The sequence below is a fragment of the Zerene cesonia genome, chromosome 10, assembly GCF_012273895.1.
Source record: "Zerene cesonia ecotype Mississippi chromosome 10, Zerene_cesonia_1.1, whole genome shotgun sequence".
NCBI lineage: Eukaryota > Metazoa > Arthropoda > Insecta > Lepidoptera > Pieridae > Zerene > Zerene cesonia.
In genome coordinates this window covers 7,357,410-7,378,963 of record NC_052111.1, presented here as the reverse complement: position 1 = coordinate 7,378,963, position 21,554 = coordinate 7,357,410, and the positions used below count along the sequence as shown (strand labels likewise).

At 31.5% G+C, this 21,554-nt stretch overlaps 1 protein-coding gene across 4 annotated transcripts in view; it reads right to left on the bottom strand.

Moving 5' to 3' along the window:
- Positions 1 to 2,730: 2,730 nt before the first annotated feature.
- LOC119829435 (ras-related protein Rab-32) overlaps positions 2,731 to 21,554 on the bottom strand; it is a 37,080-nt gene continuing 18,256 nt past the window's right edge. For 2 of the 4 annotated variants that reach the window (XM_038351929.1, XM_038351926.1), the window contains exons 2-5: positions 11,796 to 12,009; positions 7,768 to 7,949; positions 6,785 to 6,928; positions 2,731 to 3,988 (exon numbers count right to left, since the gene is read on the bottom strand). In XM_038351929.1, coding sequence (XP_038207857.1) covers positions 3,863 to 3,988; positions 6,785 to 6,928; positions 7,768 to 7,949; positions 11,796 to 12,009 — 666 coding nt within the window. In that variant the 3' untranslated portion in view covers positions 2,731 to 3,862. Of the gene's footprint in view, positions 3,989 to 6,784; positions 6,929 to 7,767; positions 7,950 to 11,795; positions 12,010 to 16,557; positions 16,597 to 17,887; positions 18,039 to 21,554 lie in introns of those variants that run through there. The other 2 variants (XM_038351925.1, XM_038351928.1) reach the window with 2 other exon arrangements.

Genomic DNA, 21,554 nt, shown 5'->3' with positions numbered 1-21,554 from the left:
GACAGACTGCGCGTAGAAAACCTACTCCTAGTAGATAAATTTAAAAGCATTGTAAAATTAAGAAAAAGAAATATATTTGTAGTGGAAATAATTTTCTATATAATATATTAGTCTGGGACCTGGGATAGTGTAGAAGATGAGAGTAGTGTAGAATCGTTTCGTATTATAATCTTAACAAATCTTAACAATTCTTGCGTAATCTTAACAGCATACTTATTGCATTATAGAGCTAAATAGAATTAACTCAATCCAAATCCAGGGAAAACATTTCCAGTTTGAAAAAAAATGGTAAAACATTTCAAGCTGATTGTAAGCAAGGTGTTTAGCTAGTTCGTTCGAGGCCGCGTTTTTGAGTTTTCGAAGAACACCCTAAACTCAAACTCAAACTTAACATTTATTTATTCGATTAGACTTTTTATAGAAGCACTTTTGAATCGTCAAATCTAGCTAACATTACATATGTGTTGATAATGTTGGGGGAAGTTTAGTATAAATCGAAGATAAATCATAAATAGAATTTAGAAGTTGTAATTAAACTGTAACCGCTTTACTTGAGATGTTGAACAATTTTAAAATTAAAACCGGTTATTTTTTTACTTAACTTGGTGTAGAATAATGAACTACAAAAACAATGATATTCAACATTAATTCTAGTATAACACATAGCCAAAAAGTGTTTATTAAATCTTGCAAACATATTTTTAAATGCAAACAAAAATATATATTAATTACGTATCTACAGCAATTCACGTGCGTAGTTAGCTATCAATTTAAATCACATAAAATAATTTACATAATAATTATACCTTATTTTATTACTCTTGCTTCATTTATGCTTCTTATAAATTGCTTATTTGTTTTATATTTAATATAAAGAATCTATAATGTATAATAAAATGGAAGGATATGAAGCGTGGTTTTAATAAACTATAAAACTGTACGTGTAGACTATAAAAAACAATTGTTGACCCGGGCTAGATTACGTAAGTTTCTATTAAAAAAATATTTGGTTCAGTATAAGTTATAAAACTTTTTTGTAATATTTCATAGCCTAGCGCATGGGTGTAATCAATAGGTTGATTTTATGGGTTCAAGCTCTCTGTTAAGTTGTGTTAAGGATAAGATATCAAAATGTAATGCGGTCTTTTTTGCTATTTAGCCTGTAATACTCGACTGCAACATGGATATCTTCTACAATTCCTCACGGGAGCGATTTTTTCTTGATTGCGTTACTTTCTTTCTTGAAGGTGGACGTTAGACTGCGCCAGTGGCCATCTCACATCACATAACACAAGAAAAGCTTTAAAAAGCCTATGTTTAATTCTGGGTCTTTAACTATTTTCATTCCATATTTCATAGGAATACTAACTATCATTTAGCTGTAAAACAGACATACATACTTTCGCAATAAAATTTTAGTATAGATATAACTTTTCATGATGCATTTATAGATTCGCGAATACTGATGCAAGTAACGAATGAGTAAATATGAACAGTGCTTCTATTCGTCTTCAGATTCGCGTATTGTAATGAGACCGAGTTTCGAATGTAATCAAAGGGAATACGAATGTGTGAACAATAAATAGTTCGCGTAGCCACTAGTATAAAAATGTTTCGACGAATATTATATCGTCGAATCACCAAGCGAATAGCGGACACAAAATGTGTAAATGAAGCATTATAGTTGACACTGTTTTAAAACGTCCAATAAAAACATGTTATTTTAAAACAAAGGGCCCAAAACTCTACCTCCCACAGTCCTCCTCCATTATAATTGTCTTAACTGACTCATATCTGATCTGATAGGTAGGTATCAAATATAAATTTTCGTGAAAGTATTTTACGAAGCCCATGATAGGTCAACTATCTTGTTTGTCTAGTTCAGGGCTATTAAAATTCCAATGTTCTATATTTATGTTAACTTAGATAGCGTTGGTTTTGTAGAATTGAATTTTAATTCGATACTACCACGGTTGGGAAATTTTAACTGACCGTTTTATGAATATTGAATTTGTTACGGGCCACATTATTTATTTAAAAAGTATTATGATTTAAGCTAATGGGTACCAACTAAACTTCTTTACTCAATCAAAATTAATAATCGCTTGGTAATTATTGACATAGCGAATTTAATAATACTTAATATCACAAATCACATTAGATTTATGATTTATACTGGGGAAATTTTGCATAGATACCCAAAGGCTTCGGAGAAGGGGCCGTGGGTTATGTTGGATTCCTACCGACTAACCCTCTGTGTCCCGTCGAGCCGCTTTAGAGAAGGGGCCACGGGTGCTCGTTGGAATTGTTGAAAATTTCATGAAACAACGTTTTATAAATACAATGAATGTTCTATATTTCATTTTAATGTTATCTAGGAATTGTACGAGCGTTAGCTTAAACACCTACAAGGCAGGATGGAGGCTAAAGATATGAAACGTTTTTGTTTTTTTTTAATTTATCTTTTATATTTTAATGCAGTGTCGAGTCTCAACCGTATATTTTTTCTTTATGCCCATAATAAAATGTTATGAAACGATTGTGGCTCATGTCATTGTTAAAATGTATTGAAATTATAAACATGTTTTTTTTTAACTGAGAAGAAAATGTACATCGTACAAATTATTGTTTTTAAACTATTGTATTGTTATACAAGACATAACACAATGAATTTTAATCATATCATAGGGAATTATCATATTTCTAAAAGCGATAAGAAATTAAACATCATTCATTTTTCTAAAACAATTTATTCTGTAATAAATCCACACGCTCACGTACAATACGTAATACTTATTACAATATTAACTCAATCTATACTCTATTGTAATAATAACATAACTAATTATGACTTTAGCCGAACATGGCACGAGTTTTTGAAAATAGTCCAAGAAAATAAAAAAGCTGGCGTCTTCACATCGCGTATTACATTTCCCTATCCAAGATAAATACAATCTCCAAAACATTGGACACAAGAATCGTATAGTTCATTAAAAATCGTTATTCAATTTAAATTCGATGTATAGAGGCACTTGAAACATTTTATAAATATCTAAACATTAATACGGATAATTGATAAATAATTCATAGTTTTTATTCAAACAATAATCACTTCTCAAACACAGTTATAATAACAATTAAACGTAATCAGATTTCGAATACATTTCACTAAAACATCCCCAGGATACGTGTATATATCAACAGTACAAATCTAAGGCCACATTTATTGTACAAGTCGTCATTATATACAAACGAAATATATATAAACAAGTCAAAATTTGTTCACAAGTGGTAATATAAATGTGCAAGAGAAAAAAACATGTAATTACATTTCACGTTCCACATTTACAAATGCAGGTGGGGTGATCAGCGTCAATCTTGGGAGACAACTTATTTAATTCAACATCGTCCCACAACAAAACTTAGTATACAATAAAAATGTTTATATAGTTCTGCGAAGTTATTATAATATAAGGTATAAATTCTATCCGGCGTTTAGTGCAATGACGCTTTGCGAGTTCTATACCAGGAGCCATATTACCAACGATATTGATTCGATCCTGATTCCTTTTCAATTACGATTGTGATTCGAGCTCGAACTTCCATGTTTCTTTTGCAACCGATTCGAGTTCTACGTGGTATTATAGAAACATTCGATCGAAATTAGTTAAATTAGTCGTAGTTTTCAATATCAATTCAATGTTCCATGGAACTGAGCTCGTTTGTATTGGATCTCGATATGTCGGGATAGACTCTGTTCGAGAGGAGGCAGCAAACGCGCCATTGTACTAGAGGCTCAATAAAAAATTGTTCATATTAAAGCGAGGTTCGTTCAGTGCAGGGTTGGGGCGGCGCAGCGCGGTCAGCAAGCGCAGGACTTGTTGCCGCCGCTGTCCCGCGTGTTCTCGCCGTTCGCAATCTTGTGGTCGAGCGCGAATCTCTCGCCGTCTTTGTCGTTGTTTTGCAGCAGTTTGTCGTTTAGGAGTATCTGGAAGGTAAACATAAACGTAAGCACGGGTTAGGACACAAATTCATACACAATATCGCAATGATCCATATTTGTATTGAGCCGAATTTAACGTTTTTTCCCTGTTCATTACATTTTCATGACTAAAACAATTAATATCAATTAAAATGAAAACAATGTTAAAGACTAGTCAATATAATCTTTACACAAATGAGCAAAACGGGACCCTGTTACAAAGACTTCGCTTTCCGTCCGTCTGTCTGTGTGACCGTCCGTCTGTCACATGGCTGTATCTCATGAACCGTTACAGTAAGATTAAAATCAAGGTTAAGCAACGTTTGGTACGGTCATAATTTTGATGGGTGACCAATTTCTTTTTTCACTTGCTCTTGTACAGAACCCTTAGTGTCGCGTGTCCAACTCGCACTTGACGGACATTTATCACATTCTCGCACTCGGTGAAATCAATTAGGCAACGGTTGATGGTTCGTTCATCTCAAAAAAAAAACTTTTTTTTTTTTCTGTAATCTGACAATGTGGGAGTTTCTTCTACGACGGTTTTGGTAAGATAGACATTAGATAAGCCGATGGAATTAAAAGCTTTTTCTTATACGTAAGAAATAAAAAACTGACAGGCTCATAAATTATTCAAGCGAGCTTAATATCACCTTATAGTTTAAGAGATAACTGTTTAAAATATTTATTTATTTATTTATTTAACTCTTTATTGTACTGGTATACAAATAAACCTTAAAAATAAAAACTTAAAACTAGACCAGGACAGAAGGCGACCTTATCACTAAAGAGTGATCTCTTCCAGGCAACCCACTGTGTATGGAAATAGTAAAAAGCAGGAGGTAGGGTATTAAGTACATAAATATTTTAACTTAGAATACATATCACATATACATATAAATATACCTTTAAATGATACTTACAATAAATAATAATACTATATTAAATGATACTTGCAAAAAAAAAAATAAAAATAATAATAAATAAATAAATATACATAGATACACACATACACACATACAGTGTATATTTTATATTAAAATAATTTTTGTTGGGCATAGAACTTGAACAAGAAGGGTATTCTAAAAAAAAATTAAATTAAATATTTTGTACAATATCATTAAAAAATGTAATGTAGCTGTCGCTTTAAGTAGCGTTTTTGTTGTTGTCAATTATACAAAATAACTTATTGTCCCCGATATAAAAACAGTCCTGACAGAATTGTTTCTTCCAAAAAAACATAACGCACCGCTAAAGTAAAAATTAATAAAACTTATAAGAAATATTGTCATAGTAGTTAATATGTGGGAGTCGAGCATACTTCGTCACGAATTGGGCCACCTCGTACCGGAGAAGTACCACACCCTCACAGAAGATTGACGTAAAATAGTAGCATGCTACTTTGTTTCGTACCAGGAGAGCTGGAGATCCCCTATCTTTTTCCTTTCTTTTTCCTTGTCCCGAGGAACTCTCCCTCCAAAGGGACTATCTCTGCGAATGTTTATGGGCGGTGGTGATCGCTTATCACATGGTGAGCCACCAGCTCGATTGCCCGCTTAATATATAAAAAAAAAACATAATAATAATAAATGTATACCCAGCTCTTACGCTATAAAGCCGTCTATCTCAAAACCGGACTGTTTTTTATCGTTTCCGACACCTTAACTAGCTACGAGCAGCTCGTTTGTTTCATTTTCTAATGGCATTACGCAACATTGTGAAATAATACGCCATGGTTGTTTTAATATGTTAATTATACCTTTCAAGGTCATAAACGACGTTTAAATTAATAAAATATTATGAAATTTGTGTACATTTTATATTAAAACGTGCTTTGAAGTGAGGGTTATATCATGCTATTTAAAATTTACTATATGTTTGCTGGTCAGAAACAGTGTCACAAACCCTTCATCCGAGACGGCGGGCGTGGGGCAAGAGAGGCGATACAAAAACTTTAAATTAAGCTTCTATTAACTTCCCTACACATAAAAAAATTAAATTACGTCCACTGAGAAACAACATATAACTTTTCAATGGACTAGCAATACATTATACTAGGTACATTGCACGTCAATCATAATTAATGTGCCTCCGTTTATACACAATAGATAAAGATATTAATAATCTTATTGTTGAGGCAGCAACGTTCATTCAACGTTCAACAATTTGCCGCCAATAACAACGTAGCATTAACGTTAAGGGAATTTCGTGCATTCTCTACGTTTCAAGCGTCAAGATTAAAGTGGAATTACGGTATAATTTTTGGGTGTGTTTTATATGTTTACATGATTGAAATTCCCATAGAATATCCAAAATTGGACCAAAGTGAAAGCTTAAAACAATGGATATATTTTATACTGATGACATACCGTTTCTGTATCGGGAATTATTTCTTCAAGTAGATATTAAAGGACACCTCTAAAATTTGCTGTTAATTTGATATTATTGGTAACTAATGTCTTATTCGTTTGCAGCAGCAGCAACAGGTGCTTCAGTGGTTAGTGCATTGGACTTTAATCGAAAAGGCGGGGAATCATTGCCGGCATGCAAGCATACAAGGAATTAGAAGCTCTTTCAATTCATCTACACGTTATCTACGTCACCCCTACTCAAAACGGTAAAGGCATTTGCCATCTCAGCCCTTATGGATTGTGTTCATACAGTGGCAAGAAATACAAAGCTGTTAATTATGAATTTGTTTAAAATATAGCCGTTAAAGTTGCCCTTGAGATAATAAGGGATAAAACAAAAACATAGTTCAATATAAAAAGAACTCTGTCATCTACGAATCTCTCAACTCACCTTATTAACTAATGAGCGAGCCGCCTCTTCAATGTTAATGTTCTCCTTCGCCGACGTTTCGAACCATCCAGCGAAGCCCTTCTCGCGGCAATACTCGTCCATTTTCGCCGGCGAATTGACAATACCCTCCTTTTGCTGGTCGCACTGTGGCAAAAATGAAACACAGGTAAAATAAACCATAAAAATCTGTCAATTTGTAAGATTGTAGGTTGTTGATGTCTCATAGATAACGATGCTGTTATTATATTTTTTAAATTATTTGAATTCTAATACTTGAAAATTAGGGTCACAATCCAATTGCCGATTTCCAAGAACCAATCTTGAGCAAGCGTGCAGCCGCTACTCCCATATTATATTCGATTGTCATGAGCAAATTTATCAATTCATGATTAAAATGTCATTTATGGTTAGATTATTTAGAATAAATTTAATAAAGAAACTTACAATTATTACTTATTGATAGGTACACATTTTAACTATATGTATTAATGGTAAATATGAAATGAAATCCAGAATAAGCAAACCCATAGATAGCATCAATCATTCGAGCGAAGCACTCAGTAGTAGAACAATGAATAAAACAAACTACTCTAGATCTAGATATATTCATCGCAACGCAATTGTAAAGGATGCAGAAAATATTGCAGGGCATTCACTCAAGCGCTCATAATTATATCTTCCAATTGTATGTACTTCCTACATAACAGAAAGAAACGTCATTTCTACTTGAATTGTAATAAATAATTACATTCAAATTAAGACATCACGGTACAAAACTTTCAACCCCTATTTTATTCCCTTGGGGGCAGAATTTATCAAAATCCTTTCTTAGCGGATGCCTGCACCATAGTGGCTATCTATAAGCCAAATATCAGCCCGATCAGTCCACTAGTTTGGGCAGTCCTATGATAGATCAGTCAGTCAGTGCTATCGTTTTATATTGAGAAGATAGTGTATGCACCCCGAAGCTTATAAAAACTAACCTTATTAGCCAGCAGTATGCACGGTATCGGCGATCCATCGGGCAGTTGCACCTTCGTGTCAAGGTCGTTTTTCCACTTGACAACCGCGTCGAATGTGGCGACCCGCGATACGTCGAACACTATGAAAGCGCCGACCGCTTCCTTATAATACACGCGCGTCATATTCCCAAACCGCTCCTGGCCTATAAAGGTAAATGGTAAATAATACGGTGGTAAAAAAATTCTCCTAAAAAGGTCACTAATGTTCCTGTGGAGGGAGGTACAACTGATTCTAAAATCTAACCAAATGACAACATTTTCCTGCGACACACAGAAAGTTACATCTCAATCGGTTGAAAACCCACGCAGTAACTAAACAAAAAAAAAATACAGTTCAACTGAGAACCCTCTTCGCTATCGGAAACGTTGGTTTATTAAAAAATATCGTTTGTATAAATGAACCAGTATCATAATGACTTATAAATATGTATATGCCTGAAAGCCCGGTGTATTACGGTATATTAAGTGAAATCGATACAAATATATGATTACAATATAACTATTAATTAAAAGTTAAGATTATCCTCTCCTGATAGATAAAGTATCTTCAACTTTGTATACAAAAAATACACGACGTATTAAAATTGTACAGTTGATTGCGGTAACTTAGATTAAAAAAGCAATTTGATATATTGCACCATTACGTACACATAGATTTATAAAGAGCCTCCCGAAGGACTTAGATACATATAAAGTGAAATATGGGAAAGGGTGAGTTTCCCTACACTTTATCCCATATCTAGCAATCACATCTACAAATTCAAACACATTCTATCATGGCGACACTTATCTTATCGTCAGGTTACCTTTTATTACATCAACCCATACAAAAAGTCTTTTGTCTCCTCAGCAAAGGCTCTATTCTTATATCAAACTTTTGTATGGTTACACGGGTTTTTATTGTCTTTTAAATTCAGGTAGAAAACTAATTACGTGTGATAACTCAAAGAGAACTACGACCCTTATTGGGTAAAAGTTCCCACAATTTTTGTTCCGTTAGTTCTTGTGAATTGAATCAAGACGCCCTCGCAGTTAGATACATAAATGATTGTTTTCTTATATTAAATCTACTTGAGCATTATAATCATGTATTATTTAAAATCGAATTAAAAAGCAGCAAAATCTTCCTTCCCTTTTTATGATATAACCTTTCTTTAAAATGAACTAATTAAAACGTTGTTTATTTATCCTTATTAATGATGATATAATTAAGAAATTTAAAGTGATACGCTAACGCTTTAAGCAAATGGATAATTTATAATTTCTATCGCAAAAAAAACAGCTGCTCTGTACGCTGATCATGTTTTTTCTTTCAGTTCCCAATGCAGTGTTTTTTGCTTCTTTTATAGCGTGTAGTTAACTTGGAAAATATTAAGAAAACACGCATGATGTAGACGGTATAAGATGGATTGCAGATGGACACGCACATTAGCTGTATATAATCATTAAACTATCACAATTAAATATTTCACTTAACATTTTTGTCAAAACTTTAAAATGTATTGCAGTCGTGGCGTGGTCACGATTGCAGTGAAAGATGTCTTCTTTCACTGCAATCGTCATAATAATAAAATAATTATAAATTGTTGTCATAATTTTATTGAATAAAAACGAAATTTAGATATGTACTCAAATCGATTTCACATAAACCGCTGATAAGATGAATGAACTTTGACATATAGATAGGTGGATATGGAAATAATCGAAACGCCAATACATTTATACGAAACGCTTTCAATTTGTCTGAACTAGACCACATTTAAATAGGATCACTTTCAAGTTAAACAAACAATCATCAAAATTGGTTCCTCACTTCTGAGGCACCGAAAAAAAAACAATAATCCAGCCGAATTGACAACGTCCTCCATTTTTTCAAGTTCGTTTGTAAACTAACATTAACATACTTGGAAACGCTGTAACCAATCATCCATTATTGATAATTTTATAGCAACCACACCGGATATATAAGAATATCCGTCTGATCGTCATTAGGCTGATTCCATCTAATAAGCTGAGTATTATTATATTAAATAGCTACTAAAAATCGCTTTGAAAATATCTACTCAAACATTCAGAGAGATAATGTACGTTTTTCAATAATTCTATTTTATTGTTTTCAATAAACTGGACTTCATCTAAAAAATTCACAATTGAAACTAATTAATACCTACATTATTTGTTAAAATGTTGAAAGAAAAAATATTTTACAAAAGCGCATTTTCATATTTTTTGAGAAATTCTAGCTTTAAAGAGTACATTTTTAGATATAAACTGAAATAACAAATTGATCGTTCATTCATCAATATTCCTTTTAAAATCACCAATCGATCAATTACACGAAAAAACGGTAAAACCGGTTGAGGAAGCACTTTCTACAGAACTGTAAATTCTAGTAATCACAGTGTATTAATATCGCTTTATAGTATAAAAAAGTGATCATACCTTCTGTACTTTAATATGGAATCATAGTAACAAGAGCCAAAAACAGTAGGCAATATATAATTATCAACGACATAAAGATCCAAGCAAACGCAAGTTCCATTTCGTCCATTTTACAACGCAAAAGATACTCTTAATATAATTAATATTCCTTTATTTTCTTACATTATACATTTGTCTTACACGTAATATAACGAAATTGAAAATATGTCAAATATTTGTTATTTGACTCGTGTTAATTTTTTTTTTTCTTTTTTTCATAATGCTAGAAACTCTTTTCGACCATTTAAGTGTGAATTCATTGATATAAATAACGGTAGATACTTCATACGCTTTAAGTGGGGGTATAAGATATTTATGATTTTACTGTCAAGTAGGTTTGTCGAGTAGGTCACAAAAAATTAATTTCAGTCTATCTGACAAGACAAATCAAGACCTAATTTTTTTAGGTAATTATTTGATGCCTACATGTGCTTTTATGGGATATTCCAATCACTCAAACACTAAAAACAAAACCACGTTAAATTCATCTTACTCATAAGTATACGAAAAATTAACATTTCTTAAAAAAAAAATTGACTATCTATTTTGGCGGTAAATTTAGAGAGAGATGAAATATATGATATATCGAATATCGATGTGCGAAAAGTTGAGCATGATTACCATACACCGTTGCTATATTTGTTTTGTAGTAAAGTCAGCAAAACAGATATATAAAAAAATAGACGATATATACTAAATTTTACCCAAAATTTATTATATATTTAGTTTAGTTTAGTTCTAACCGCGTAGAATTAAAATAAATAAATATGATATGCACTGGTCTTCACTTCGATATCAATTTATTCAAAATGTTTTTGCCGTCCGAATGATAACATCCATATCATCAAGTAAATTTTTGAAGGGCCCAACTCAAAAATCCATTTGAAATAAATACGGTAATTAAAGCTTAAAAGTAGAAAGAAGTTTTTCTTTTGATCTACAAAATACATTAGTCTATTATTGTACTTCATTTTGTTTTTTTTAGGGTGAACCCGGGCAGAGCGACTACTATATATAATAAAAAGAACTACGCCGCATGGTTTATGCTCAAACCATTAGCATATTAACTTGCATCGATTGCATTCTAATAGCAAATAATAATTTATATATTATGATATTTAAATTTTAACATTTTCAGTAAAAAGTCATTATTTATGCATCTGCTACGAATTATTATATATAACTTTTATTAATTCTAAAACCAGTTTAGTTCTAAAACCAACACGATTTAAAAAGGATTCTCGACAGTTGACATTATAGTATTTTGCGAACGCTTGAAAGTTATTTTCTCAAGGTTTTTCTTTTAATAAACTACTTTAACTCAACGCGTTCGAAGCCGCGGGCAAAAGCTAGTTAGTTATAAGTTATAGCAATGGCACGGGATTCATTTAAATATCGTGAAGGAAGGACAGACTATGAGTAATATCAATAATAATATAGTAACTTATAAATGAGGTAGGTCGAACTGTCCTTTATTTTCAAGGCGCTCTCATACTAAATTAATTTACCTGCAATATCCCATAGCTGCAAGCGTATGATCGTATTCGCATCCCAGTTTAACACTTTCAGCGCGAAATCGACCCCGATGGTCGCTCTGTAGTGCTGACTGAAGAACTGGTGAACATATCGCTTGATGATGGACGTCTTGCCCGTGCCCAGCTCGCCGATCACCAGGATCTTGTACAAATGTTCCCGCCTCTCAGCGCTTGAAGTTGCGTGAGACTGCAACGAGATATGTATTCATTAGTGAGGTTGATTTCGTATAAATATTCTAAAAAAACGTTTGAATGCATTTGAATGCTATAAAATTAAGTATGACTATAATTAAGAAAAGAAGAGGTCATATTGTTGAACTATTTAAATAGTAATCTCTTAATACTAGAGCTGGCAAAAAGGTGGTGATTTGGAAAGCGCCCTATCACATGATATGTATACATATCGCCCATGCACATGATCGCCAGCTTTTAAGGGGAAAAGGTTTAATGCAGAATTGTTAATGATGATGAAGGATTCTTGTGAATATACAGGATAATGGCCTTCTTAAAGAAAAACATGCAATATTAAAGACTATTAGATATGGGAATATCACTTAACCATCAATGAATAGTGACACTAACTTATCTTTGAAATAACGCATTATTTTACTAAAGATGTTGAATTGATATCGTAGACTGCTTCAAGTGCTCTATGTTATTGCTATCTTCCAAAATTTTTAATTGATAAATTTATTGAAAACAATAAAGAGTGATGCCCGGAATATTATATCAAAGATTATTCTAAAGCGACGGTGTCGAAACACATCATTTCAGAGGTAAGTTGGTGTCACTGTATTTGTGAATGTCTCACGTAATAAATAATCTAAAGAATCCGATCAAAACCGTATACAAAATCTTAAAATCTTCATATTACAAAATACATCTAAGTCTAATATAATTAAAAAAGCTAATATTTCACAATTACAATCTATAAATATAAACTTGTATTTAAAATATTTTTTCTGGGCTAAATGTGCTAGATTATTGTAAGGTCAGCTCCAAAGTTTTTCTGAGAAAATATTACAAAACGGAGTTCTGACAATTAGAAAGCTGTTTAGTTTTTTTTTTGTTAAAAAATTCTTATTTGACGCCAGTTGGTAATAAATGCCTGCCTGCACAAATTTTTTAAAATTGTACAACCTACCGGAAGATATTTATTAGCCACAACACAGATAATATAACACTAAACACTATAAACACTATATATATAAATAATGACTTATTTCCTATTTTAAAATTCTTGATTTCAACTTACTTAAAAACCACTCACCAGTTCTTATCAGCTATAGACGTTTAAAAAAAATAATTTAAATATTTTCCCACACTTTACAAAAAAAAAAAAAGAATTCTATATACGTTCATATTAAAACGATCCTTGATATTATCTATAGATTCTAAGAACCATATTCCATTTAGAACTTATTTCAATGATCATGCACTAACACTATATTTAAAGTTACATTATCGAAACGAAAACAAAATACCATAATGATCTCATAGTTTTTTTGCTTCGACGCCGCCGGCAATGTAGTTAGAAAGGAATAGATTAGTGATGAAATGTTATTTGAAATCCTAACAATATAAAAATATTAAATATTATGATTAATTAACTTCTTAATTTTACGGTTCCATGACTATGAAATACGCGTGTTTGACTTAATACTAAGTCAAGTGCGAGTCGGACTTGCGACACTAAGGGTCCCGTATATATAAGCTGATAAAAAAATAGTAAATAAAATAGTTTAAAGAGCAACTTCAAATGAAATGGACACTCATCAAATTTATGACTGCGACTATCATTAACCCCGTTCTACTAACAAAAAGTTACCTGTCTACGATTCATGACATACAGCCTAGTGACAGACCGACAGATACTAATATCAGTAATAGCATCACGTTGAAACCCTCAAAATAAAATAAATCCAAATTAAAACGATACCTTAATTGTACAAGTGATGCAAATTACAAAAACGGAAGCAATGAAATAAATCCAACTCACAATATTATTACTTCTTTTCCAAAACGCTTATTTCCTTTCTATTCTTTCTATTCTTATAGACAAAAATTCTCTCTCCCTTCTACATCTTCCTCTCTACTTATTTAACATAAAATAATTAAAAATACAATTGCAACAAATTGATGGATGCAAAAGGAACTAATCGTATTATTAACATCTGAATATTCAACGGTTGCAGTCGATGCTTTTGCGTGCAAACTAATTATGCTAATGGATAATTCACATGTATTTGTATGAGACACGAAAGCCTATGCCGTATTCATAACGGAGATAATTCTGTAGAATCCCAAGGGAAATCCTTAGTTATTAGTCTTTATGAACATATTAGTGTGATGGATTAATATTATATTTGTGTAATAATAAAAAAATGGAAATAAGTAAATGAAATAGAATTAACAGAAAAGCGATCCCGGCCATCTTGGTTTCCCAATTAATAGTGCATAGTATTCTACTAATCAAGCCCTTTCATTTGATACCCATATGGAGAGAACTGTGAAAAAATATTTTTTCCGCCATTTTGTAGCGGCGGCAACATTGCCGACTACTTCCACACAGCTAATATTCATCAAATGTAGTAGAATAATTTAACATTTGATTTAATTGTTTTATATACTACACTATATAGTATAAATCAAAGTCGCTGTTTCTGTCCCTATGTCCCTAAGTATGCTTAGATCTTTAAAATAACGCAACTGATTTTTTTAATAGATAGAGTGAATCATGAGGAAGGTTTATATGTATCATCTATTAAATTTCTCCAAATTAACGCGTGCGAAGCCGCGGGCAAAAGCTAGTATTTGATATAATTAGTTTTACAGCATTGTTTAAATTCGGTTCATCATCGGTTCGCGAGATACGATACCACAGACAAACGAAAAACTTTAAGCCTTTTATGCCTTTATAAATTAAACCCTAGCATTATAGTGTTGGGAGCTAACAAGCCGATATTTATTGGCGCCCATGAAAGTTGAAAGTCAATGTACACGTAAGTAAAAAATGTAAAAAGCTTTTATTTAATCGACGCCTAGTGATGACCTATGACTCGACCATTTGACAACATTAACGTTCTTGACATTGAGATACAATGGCGATTCAGGTTCATATAATGGGGATATTGATCAATAGAAAAGAATTCATTGAGATGGGACCCACTGCGACCTGTTTATCTTTCGATGGAGACAGTGAAGTATTCGTATAAATTAATAAAAATATTGTTTCTAATTTTTCGACTTAATGATCGTAAAATATATTTGGTACTAATCTATACTGTATTTATTATAAAATTATAAAGCGTGTTTGTTTAAACACGCTTATCTCAGTAAATACTGGTAAGAATTGAAAAATTATTTTTGTGTTTCATACTTCCCATATTGAGGAAGGCTCTAAGACTGTATAACATCATGCACGACGAGGGTAAAACCGCGGGGCACAATTAGTGTTAGAATATGTATTATGTAAAACAGCTTTAGCTTTTAAAATTGCTTATAAATCTAAGCATGTCTTCTTTTTAAACCTAGTTGATGTCTGGTATAGATGACTAAAATACTTCACTAATCAGATTTGGTCCAACGCAAATTTTATTAATTAACAAACCTTATAAATAACATGTCAGTTTCATAGAGCTTCAACAAAAAGTAACCATTAAAGGTCCACACAATAGAACAAAAGCAAAAAACGAAAGAGGCCCGTTTCTTTCTCACAAGATTAACTTAATAGACACGAAATAAAATTATTTATATAAACAGCGACTGATGACATTTTAGATAAACTTTATATTTAAAGATTTAAATACTTATTCTTGTCATAAATAAGGAATAAAGAAGCGATTAAGAGATTTAAAATTATATTATGACACAGCAGCTCATAATTTCAAATGCCACTAATAATTTTTCAATAGTTTGAATATAAACATAGTAACAAATTCATTTTAAATGCACAGTGACATAATAAGTTTATTATTATATTATGCGTTATATACAAAAGAAGCCACATTTCATTTAATTCAAATTATTAAGGATATATATTCAATGCTTAAATGGCAATATTATATTTTATAGCCTGGCAAAACAGCAACACAATGCACGTGACAACATATTTCATACAGACATAAATGTTCTATTATATTATTATCTAGAAAATTCATATACTAAGTCCTTTTTATTTGCTATAATGTAGAGGCATTGTTGCCAACCAGCCTTTGCATCTCCATGTCGACCAAGTCATTAAACTAATGATAGGTAATTTGTTAATTGTCATTAACCTACTATATATTAGTACTAAGATGGTATCGTAGAATTTCAAGGTATTTGACTTATTTATATTTTATATACTTAATGTATGTGAAGTGTTGAAAATGTAAAAAAAATTGAAACACCAAATGAGAAATGATTATATTTTTAAATCAAAATAAGTAACCAAAAAAATAAATAAATAAATCGTTTCTCATTTTTATTTGCGGGCACCATTTTGAAAGTTTATATAGCCTATGTTCTATGTAAATTCTTATTATTAGGTACAACGCGAACGGCACTGCATATAATAAAAAATATGAATTAAAAAAGATAAATTTGTACTGCTTTAATATTTAACATTTAAATTTAATATTATAATTCCTTCATAAGAACTATAGCAATACTAATCAAACTACCCATCTAACAAAATTTGCACCATTTTTAGATCAGATTAGATCTACAAACCAAAGCAAAAATTAAAACTTACTCCCCGATTCTGCTTCGGCGACATTGTTCACTATCACAAAAATATAATAACTGTTCGTCAAGAAACACAAAAGTACAACCAATGCAATGGGACTTTCAAACGATATAGAATTTCTTCTGTATCATTTAACATTGCACCTAACACTTCTTAGACGTCAAACGAAATTGACATATTTCGCCATAAAAGAAAAAAAAGGACTGTTCGAAAATGGAACAAATCTCGAACTTTCTAGAACGAATTTCGAGGTGTCACTAACGAAGTGTATGAACTACTATTGGTTCAAGCAACTGAATGTCTATTTATTAAGTACACTAAAGTGTGGGGTGGTGTTATCGGCCAATGATAACGAGTCGAGTATTTGTCATTGCACTACTCGGTAATTATATTTACCTAATGCTACTTTAAAGAAATACATGTGTTTGTAAACTAAAAACGCTTGAGACTTATTACGGGACATTAATTTTTTGATTCCATTGGATTTTTAAGAACTTTTGAGGTATCAACGATACAAAATAAAAGTTTTTTTTTATTCTTATTATCAACTAATACCGAAATACAAACAAATTAAGTCTATTTAATCTAAATTCTTAAGGATTAATATTACTCACGAATCATGACAGGGCATTTTTACACAGTGAAGTGTCTATATTATGCCTCAATAATTACACTAAAATAATAAAATGAATAGTTAATCTCATATCAAGTTTCCATTAGTGTGACCCTGTCACAGCTTATACTATTTTAATACTATTTAAGTCAATCAATTCTATCGCATTTCGGTGACAATCCAGAAGTAATCCAATTAACATGCTTCAACATATATAGCGTTAGCTTTTCGCATGCGGCTTCGTTCGTGTAATCAAAGGAAAAGAGTCCCAAAGTTTTCCCGCACAGTTCGCGTTCCGTGGGATTTCTGGGACAAAAACTTCTTGGAATCCTTATACCAAATTACGTAAAAAATCTTTTTAAGGAATCCTCTGTATGTTACATAGTAGTCTGTCATTCGAGCACTAGATAACTAACTATTCTAGAAATTAAAGTGAATAATATCTGAAGCGTAAATAAACATGTAATTTTCATCGATAGAACCTATTTCTTTCTACTGCTGTTTACGTAAACAACTTACAAGGTATACTTATAGGTACTTCATATATTAATAACTTACCAATTAAAGTACGCAATGCGGATCTAGAAATAAAAATGAATTGATTTGGATAAAAAAGTAGAGTCACTTTCTGTCACCGTAAATATGAAGTGAATCTACTTATCTTTAATATTTTAAATCATGTAAAACTACGCCAATTTTTTATACTAATCATGAAAAACTCACCCTGTCCAGCAACCTCTGAAGGTTGACCACACCGATTTTCAAATGAAACAAACCACTGGAAAACGTCAATTTACTGTCCACGTTCATTTGCGAAAACTAAATACACGTAACCAGTACTGGGCTTATATTGTTAACTATATAGGGGTGATGTGAAACCAACGTTACCGCGGTAACTCGATCGCCGCTATCCTATTACTTGCACGCACCACTGACAATCCCAGGCATTCGAGCCGATATATATCGATCACTAAAATCCTTCAAAATAGCTGATAGATGTACGTTGATTACTGTGTAGACGACGAGTATTGCGTAAGGCGAGTCTGCATCTATTTGAGAGACTTCTTTATGCGCTTCATTTTGAAAATAGAATTAATTTAAGCTAATTTTAGAATATATTATTAGATTAGAATGTATCCGGGTTCATTTTTAGAAATAGGTTTTGATTTAATGTGTAAGAGCTATACTAGTCCTTGGGTAAGGATAAAATAGGCTCTAAGTTCTGGATTAGCATAAGCAGTAGGCATATAGACACTTTCTTTTCACAAAACGTGAATGATGGCACGGGTCGAGTCTAGTTATTAAATGGACTTATTACTGACGACACCAGATCCCTATATTTCCTAATTAATTAAGGATTAGGGATAATTATTCGTTAATCCTTAAATAATTCTAAATATTAAAATTCTCCTCTGATACTATCAAATATTTGTTTGTTTGATACAATAGCAAACGCTATTACATTATAATTACGTAAGTAGTGTAGTAGTGTTCAATTATAATAAAGTAAGTAAGATCCTTACCCTATCAATCCTTGGATTTAATAATTGGTAACTGGTGGTTAGAATTATAAAAATCGGTCAAGTGCGAGTTGGACTCGCACCACTAAAGGTTCCGTACAAATAAACTAAAGTGTAACTGTAAGTAACATATTGACGTGCCGATTTTTTTCAGACCGCGAATTTATGACCGTGCCAAACGTTGCTTTGTCTAGAGTTTTTATTATATGTTGTTATTAGCAACAAAAATATATCATCTTTGAAAACTTCACCAGTCTAATTATCACGTTTCATGAGATACAGCCTGTTCATGAGCGGACAGAAAGACAGACGAATAGCGAAGTCCTAGAAACAATTCCGTTTTATCTTTTAATTCGCAACCCTAAAAACGTTGGTCTCAGGAATGATAATGTCTTAGTAAATTATACATTACGGGTTACAAACGTATCAAGGTTGAAACGAGAAAAAGATGATGAAATTCCATACCTGTATCAGTTCCCTGTGATTGCTTCTAATCGCTAACGTAAGGTTAATAAACGGTATAGATATATCCAACGTCCAAAGCCAATTATATCATATAACGTACTTTTTAATAATCCCTTTACAATGTATTGATTATAAATAGCAGTTTATTTAATCGATGTTTAATTGATTAGTTAAAGAATTGCGAGAATCTAATGAAGTGGACTGTGAAAGTGATATTGTTAAGAAAAATGTGTAGCTGAAGAATTTAATTGTTTGTTTATTTTAACGCGCTTATCTCAGGAACACCAGGATCGTTTCGTTCTTTCGATCTTAGATATGTATGTGATCCCCGAGTGCCATAGGCTATATATGTACCTACCACGGCCGAAGCCGGGGGAAGCAGCCTTGGTTCATGTTAATATAATAATCTTGTTATAATGTTTTATTTATTTATTTGTTTATTATTTTATTTATTTTATTTATCCAAATCACATGTTATTACAGGTTATATATACTCAATATACTCGATATAAATATAAAAATGAAGGAAAAGACACACAAGGATTATTTCTACGCTTCTCTCTTTATATGTTTGTTTAGCTAGAATAATTTGATTTAGTACTTTTCTACGAATACTTTATTTATGTAGTGAGCTAATTATATAAAAAAAGATACGATTGTACTGATTACTTCGAATTCTTCCATATTAAAACATTCTTGTCTACCATATAATATAATATCAGCGAAAGGTATCTTTATTCGATTATGTTTTAGGATCTAAGGTGACATCAGCATTGCTAGACGACCTTGTTTCGTTAGGATACGATTTTATTCTTTTTAACGAATTAAAGTATTGAAATTTCAAGGACGGAATAATTATGGTATTTCATTTAATTTTAATATTATTAAAACAGTCTGCCTGAATAGCATTTATATACTTACATTCTCTCAAATAAAAATTATTTTAAATCTTTAATGCCCATCTGGACTAATAATGTAAAGCTGAAATTTATTGTATGTTAGTATGAACGCGCTAAACTCAGGAACTACTGGACTGATATACGGACTGACTCAAAAACTCTTTCACCGTTGGATATATAGTTTGTGATCCATGACAGCTATAAGCTATAAATAGTTATCGATAAAAATTGTTAGTAAGATACCTAAAGAAAAACAGTTAAGTTTGTATAAAAAAGAATTTAAAAATTAGTCTTTTTTCAAATAAACTTGTGTCAGTGATAAATAAAAACTAACTAAGTTGGAGACGAACAACAATTATCCTCTTAAAAATTAATTTGTAATATATTTCTAAAACAAGTTAGAATCCTAATTGGGCGACAGAATCTCGGTTGGATATCAAAGAATCAAAAGCTGATAAATAAGAAATAGAATGATTTTTGTTGCTATCTTTAAAACTGGTTTATCAAAGCATTATAAGAAATATAATCCCAATCTAATATTGTTACTCAATGCGATACAAGAATACATTTATTGCGTGTCTATTTGTTTTTGTTATATCTAGGACAGTTTTTTATCTAATAATTTATTTACTTTATTAATTCCGTTTGATATCATTACAAGAGTACCACGTATTCAAACAGTTTATGTAGAAGGGAATTTTTTAAACTAAGATACCGATATTGAGAATGTTTTCCCCACATTACAATTAATTATTACTAATTTAAGCGTTACGTAATAATACATTTCTACGAGCTAAGAATCTTTAGTTTTTTGACAAAGTATTTCAAAAAAATTTTAAGTGCGTGTGAAGTTATTTCAATATTAAATACTATCCAATATTTAGAATTATGTTTTATATATTATCTTACTCAATAATGGACTTCAAATTGTAAGTAAAAGTTCCTAAACGATATAATAAGCGATCATCGTGTCTCGACAGTTTATTATGAATCTAAACTATCATTGTCAATACATTGTTGTTGAAGCCTTGAGTTGGCAACAAAACAGGCCTTGTTCGACATAAGCGGCATTCATTAATTACAGCTATTTAAGGATGGCATATTATAATAACGATAGATGTTGAAAAATATGCTTCAAGATTCTTCATTATCTTTCACTTGAATTTAGGGTTAGAAAGTTAGGCACATATTTCCCTATCATATTGCCATGCACATCGACTTATCATATATCGCCTAAAGTAATAGTCAATTATTTATAATGTATATAATATGAATGTATACTTTTACTGATGGAACCGAGATCAATCAGTACTTGATAATTAATAAACTTTCTATAGTTTATTTCGCCGCTGATCAGACGCAACGAATTTCGTCATATAAATTTCTTAATTAATTTAACTGTGTCTTATTTACGAACGCTTTTATTATCTATTAAATAAATTATTAAAGCCATAGTAAACCCGTTTGAAGACAAGATGGATAGAAAAAATAATTACAAGACAATTT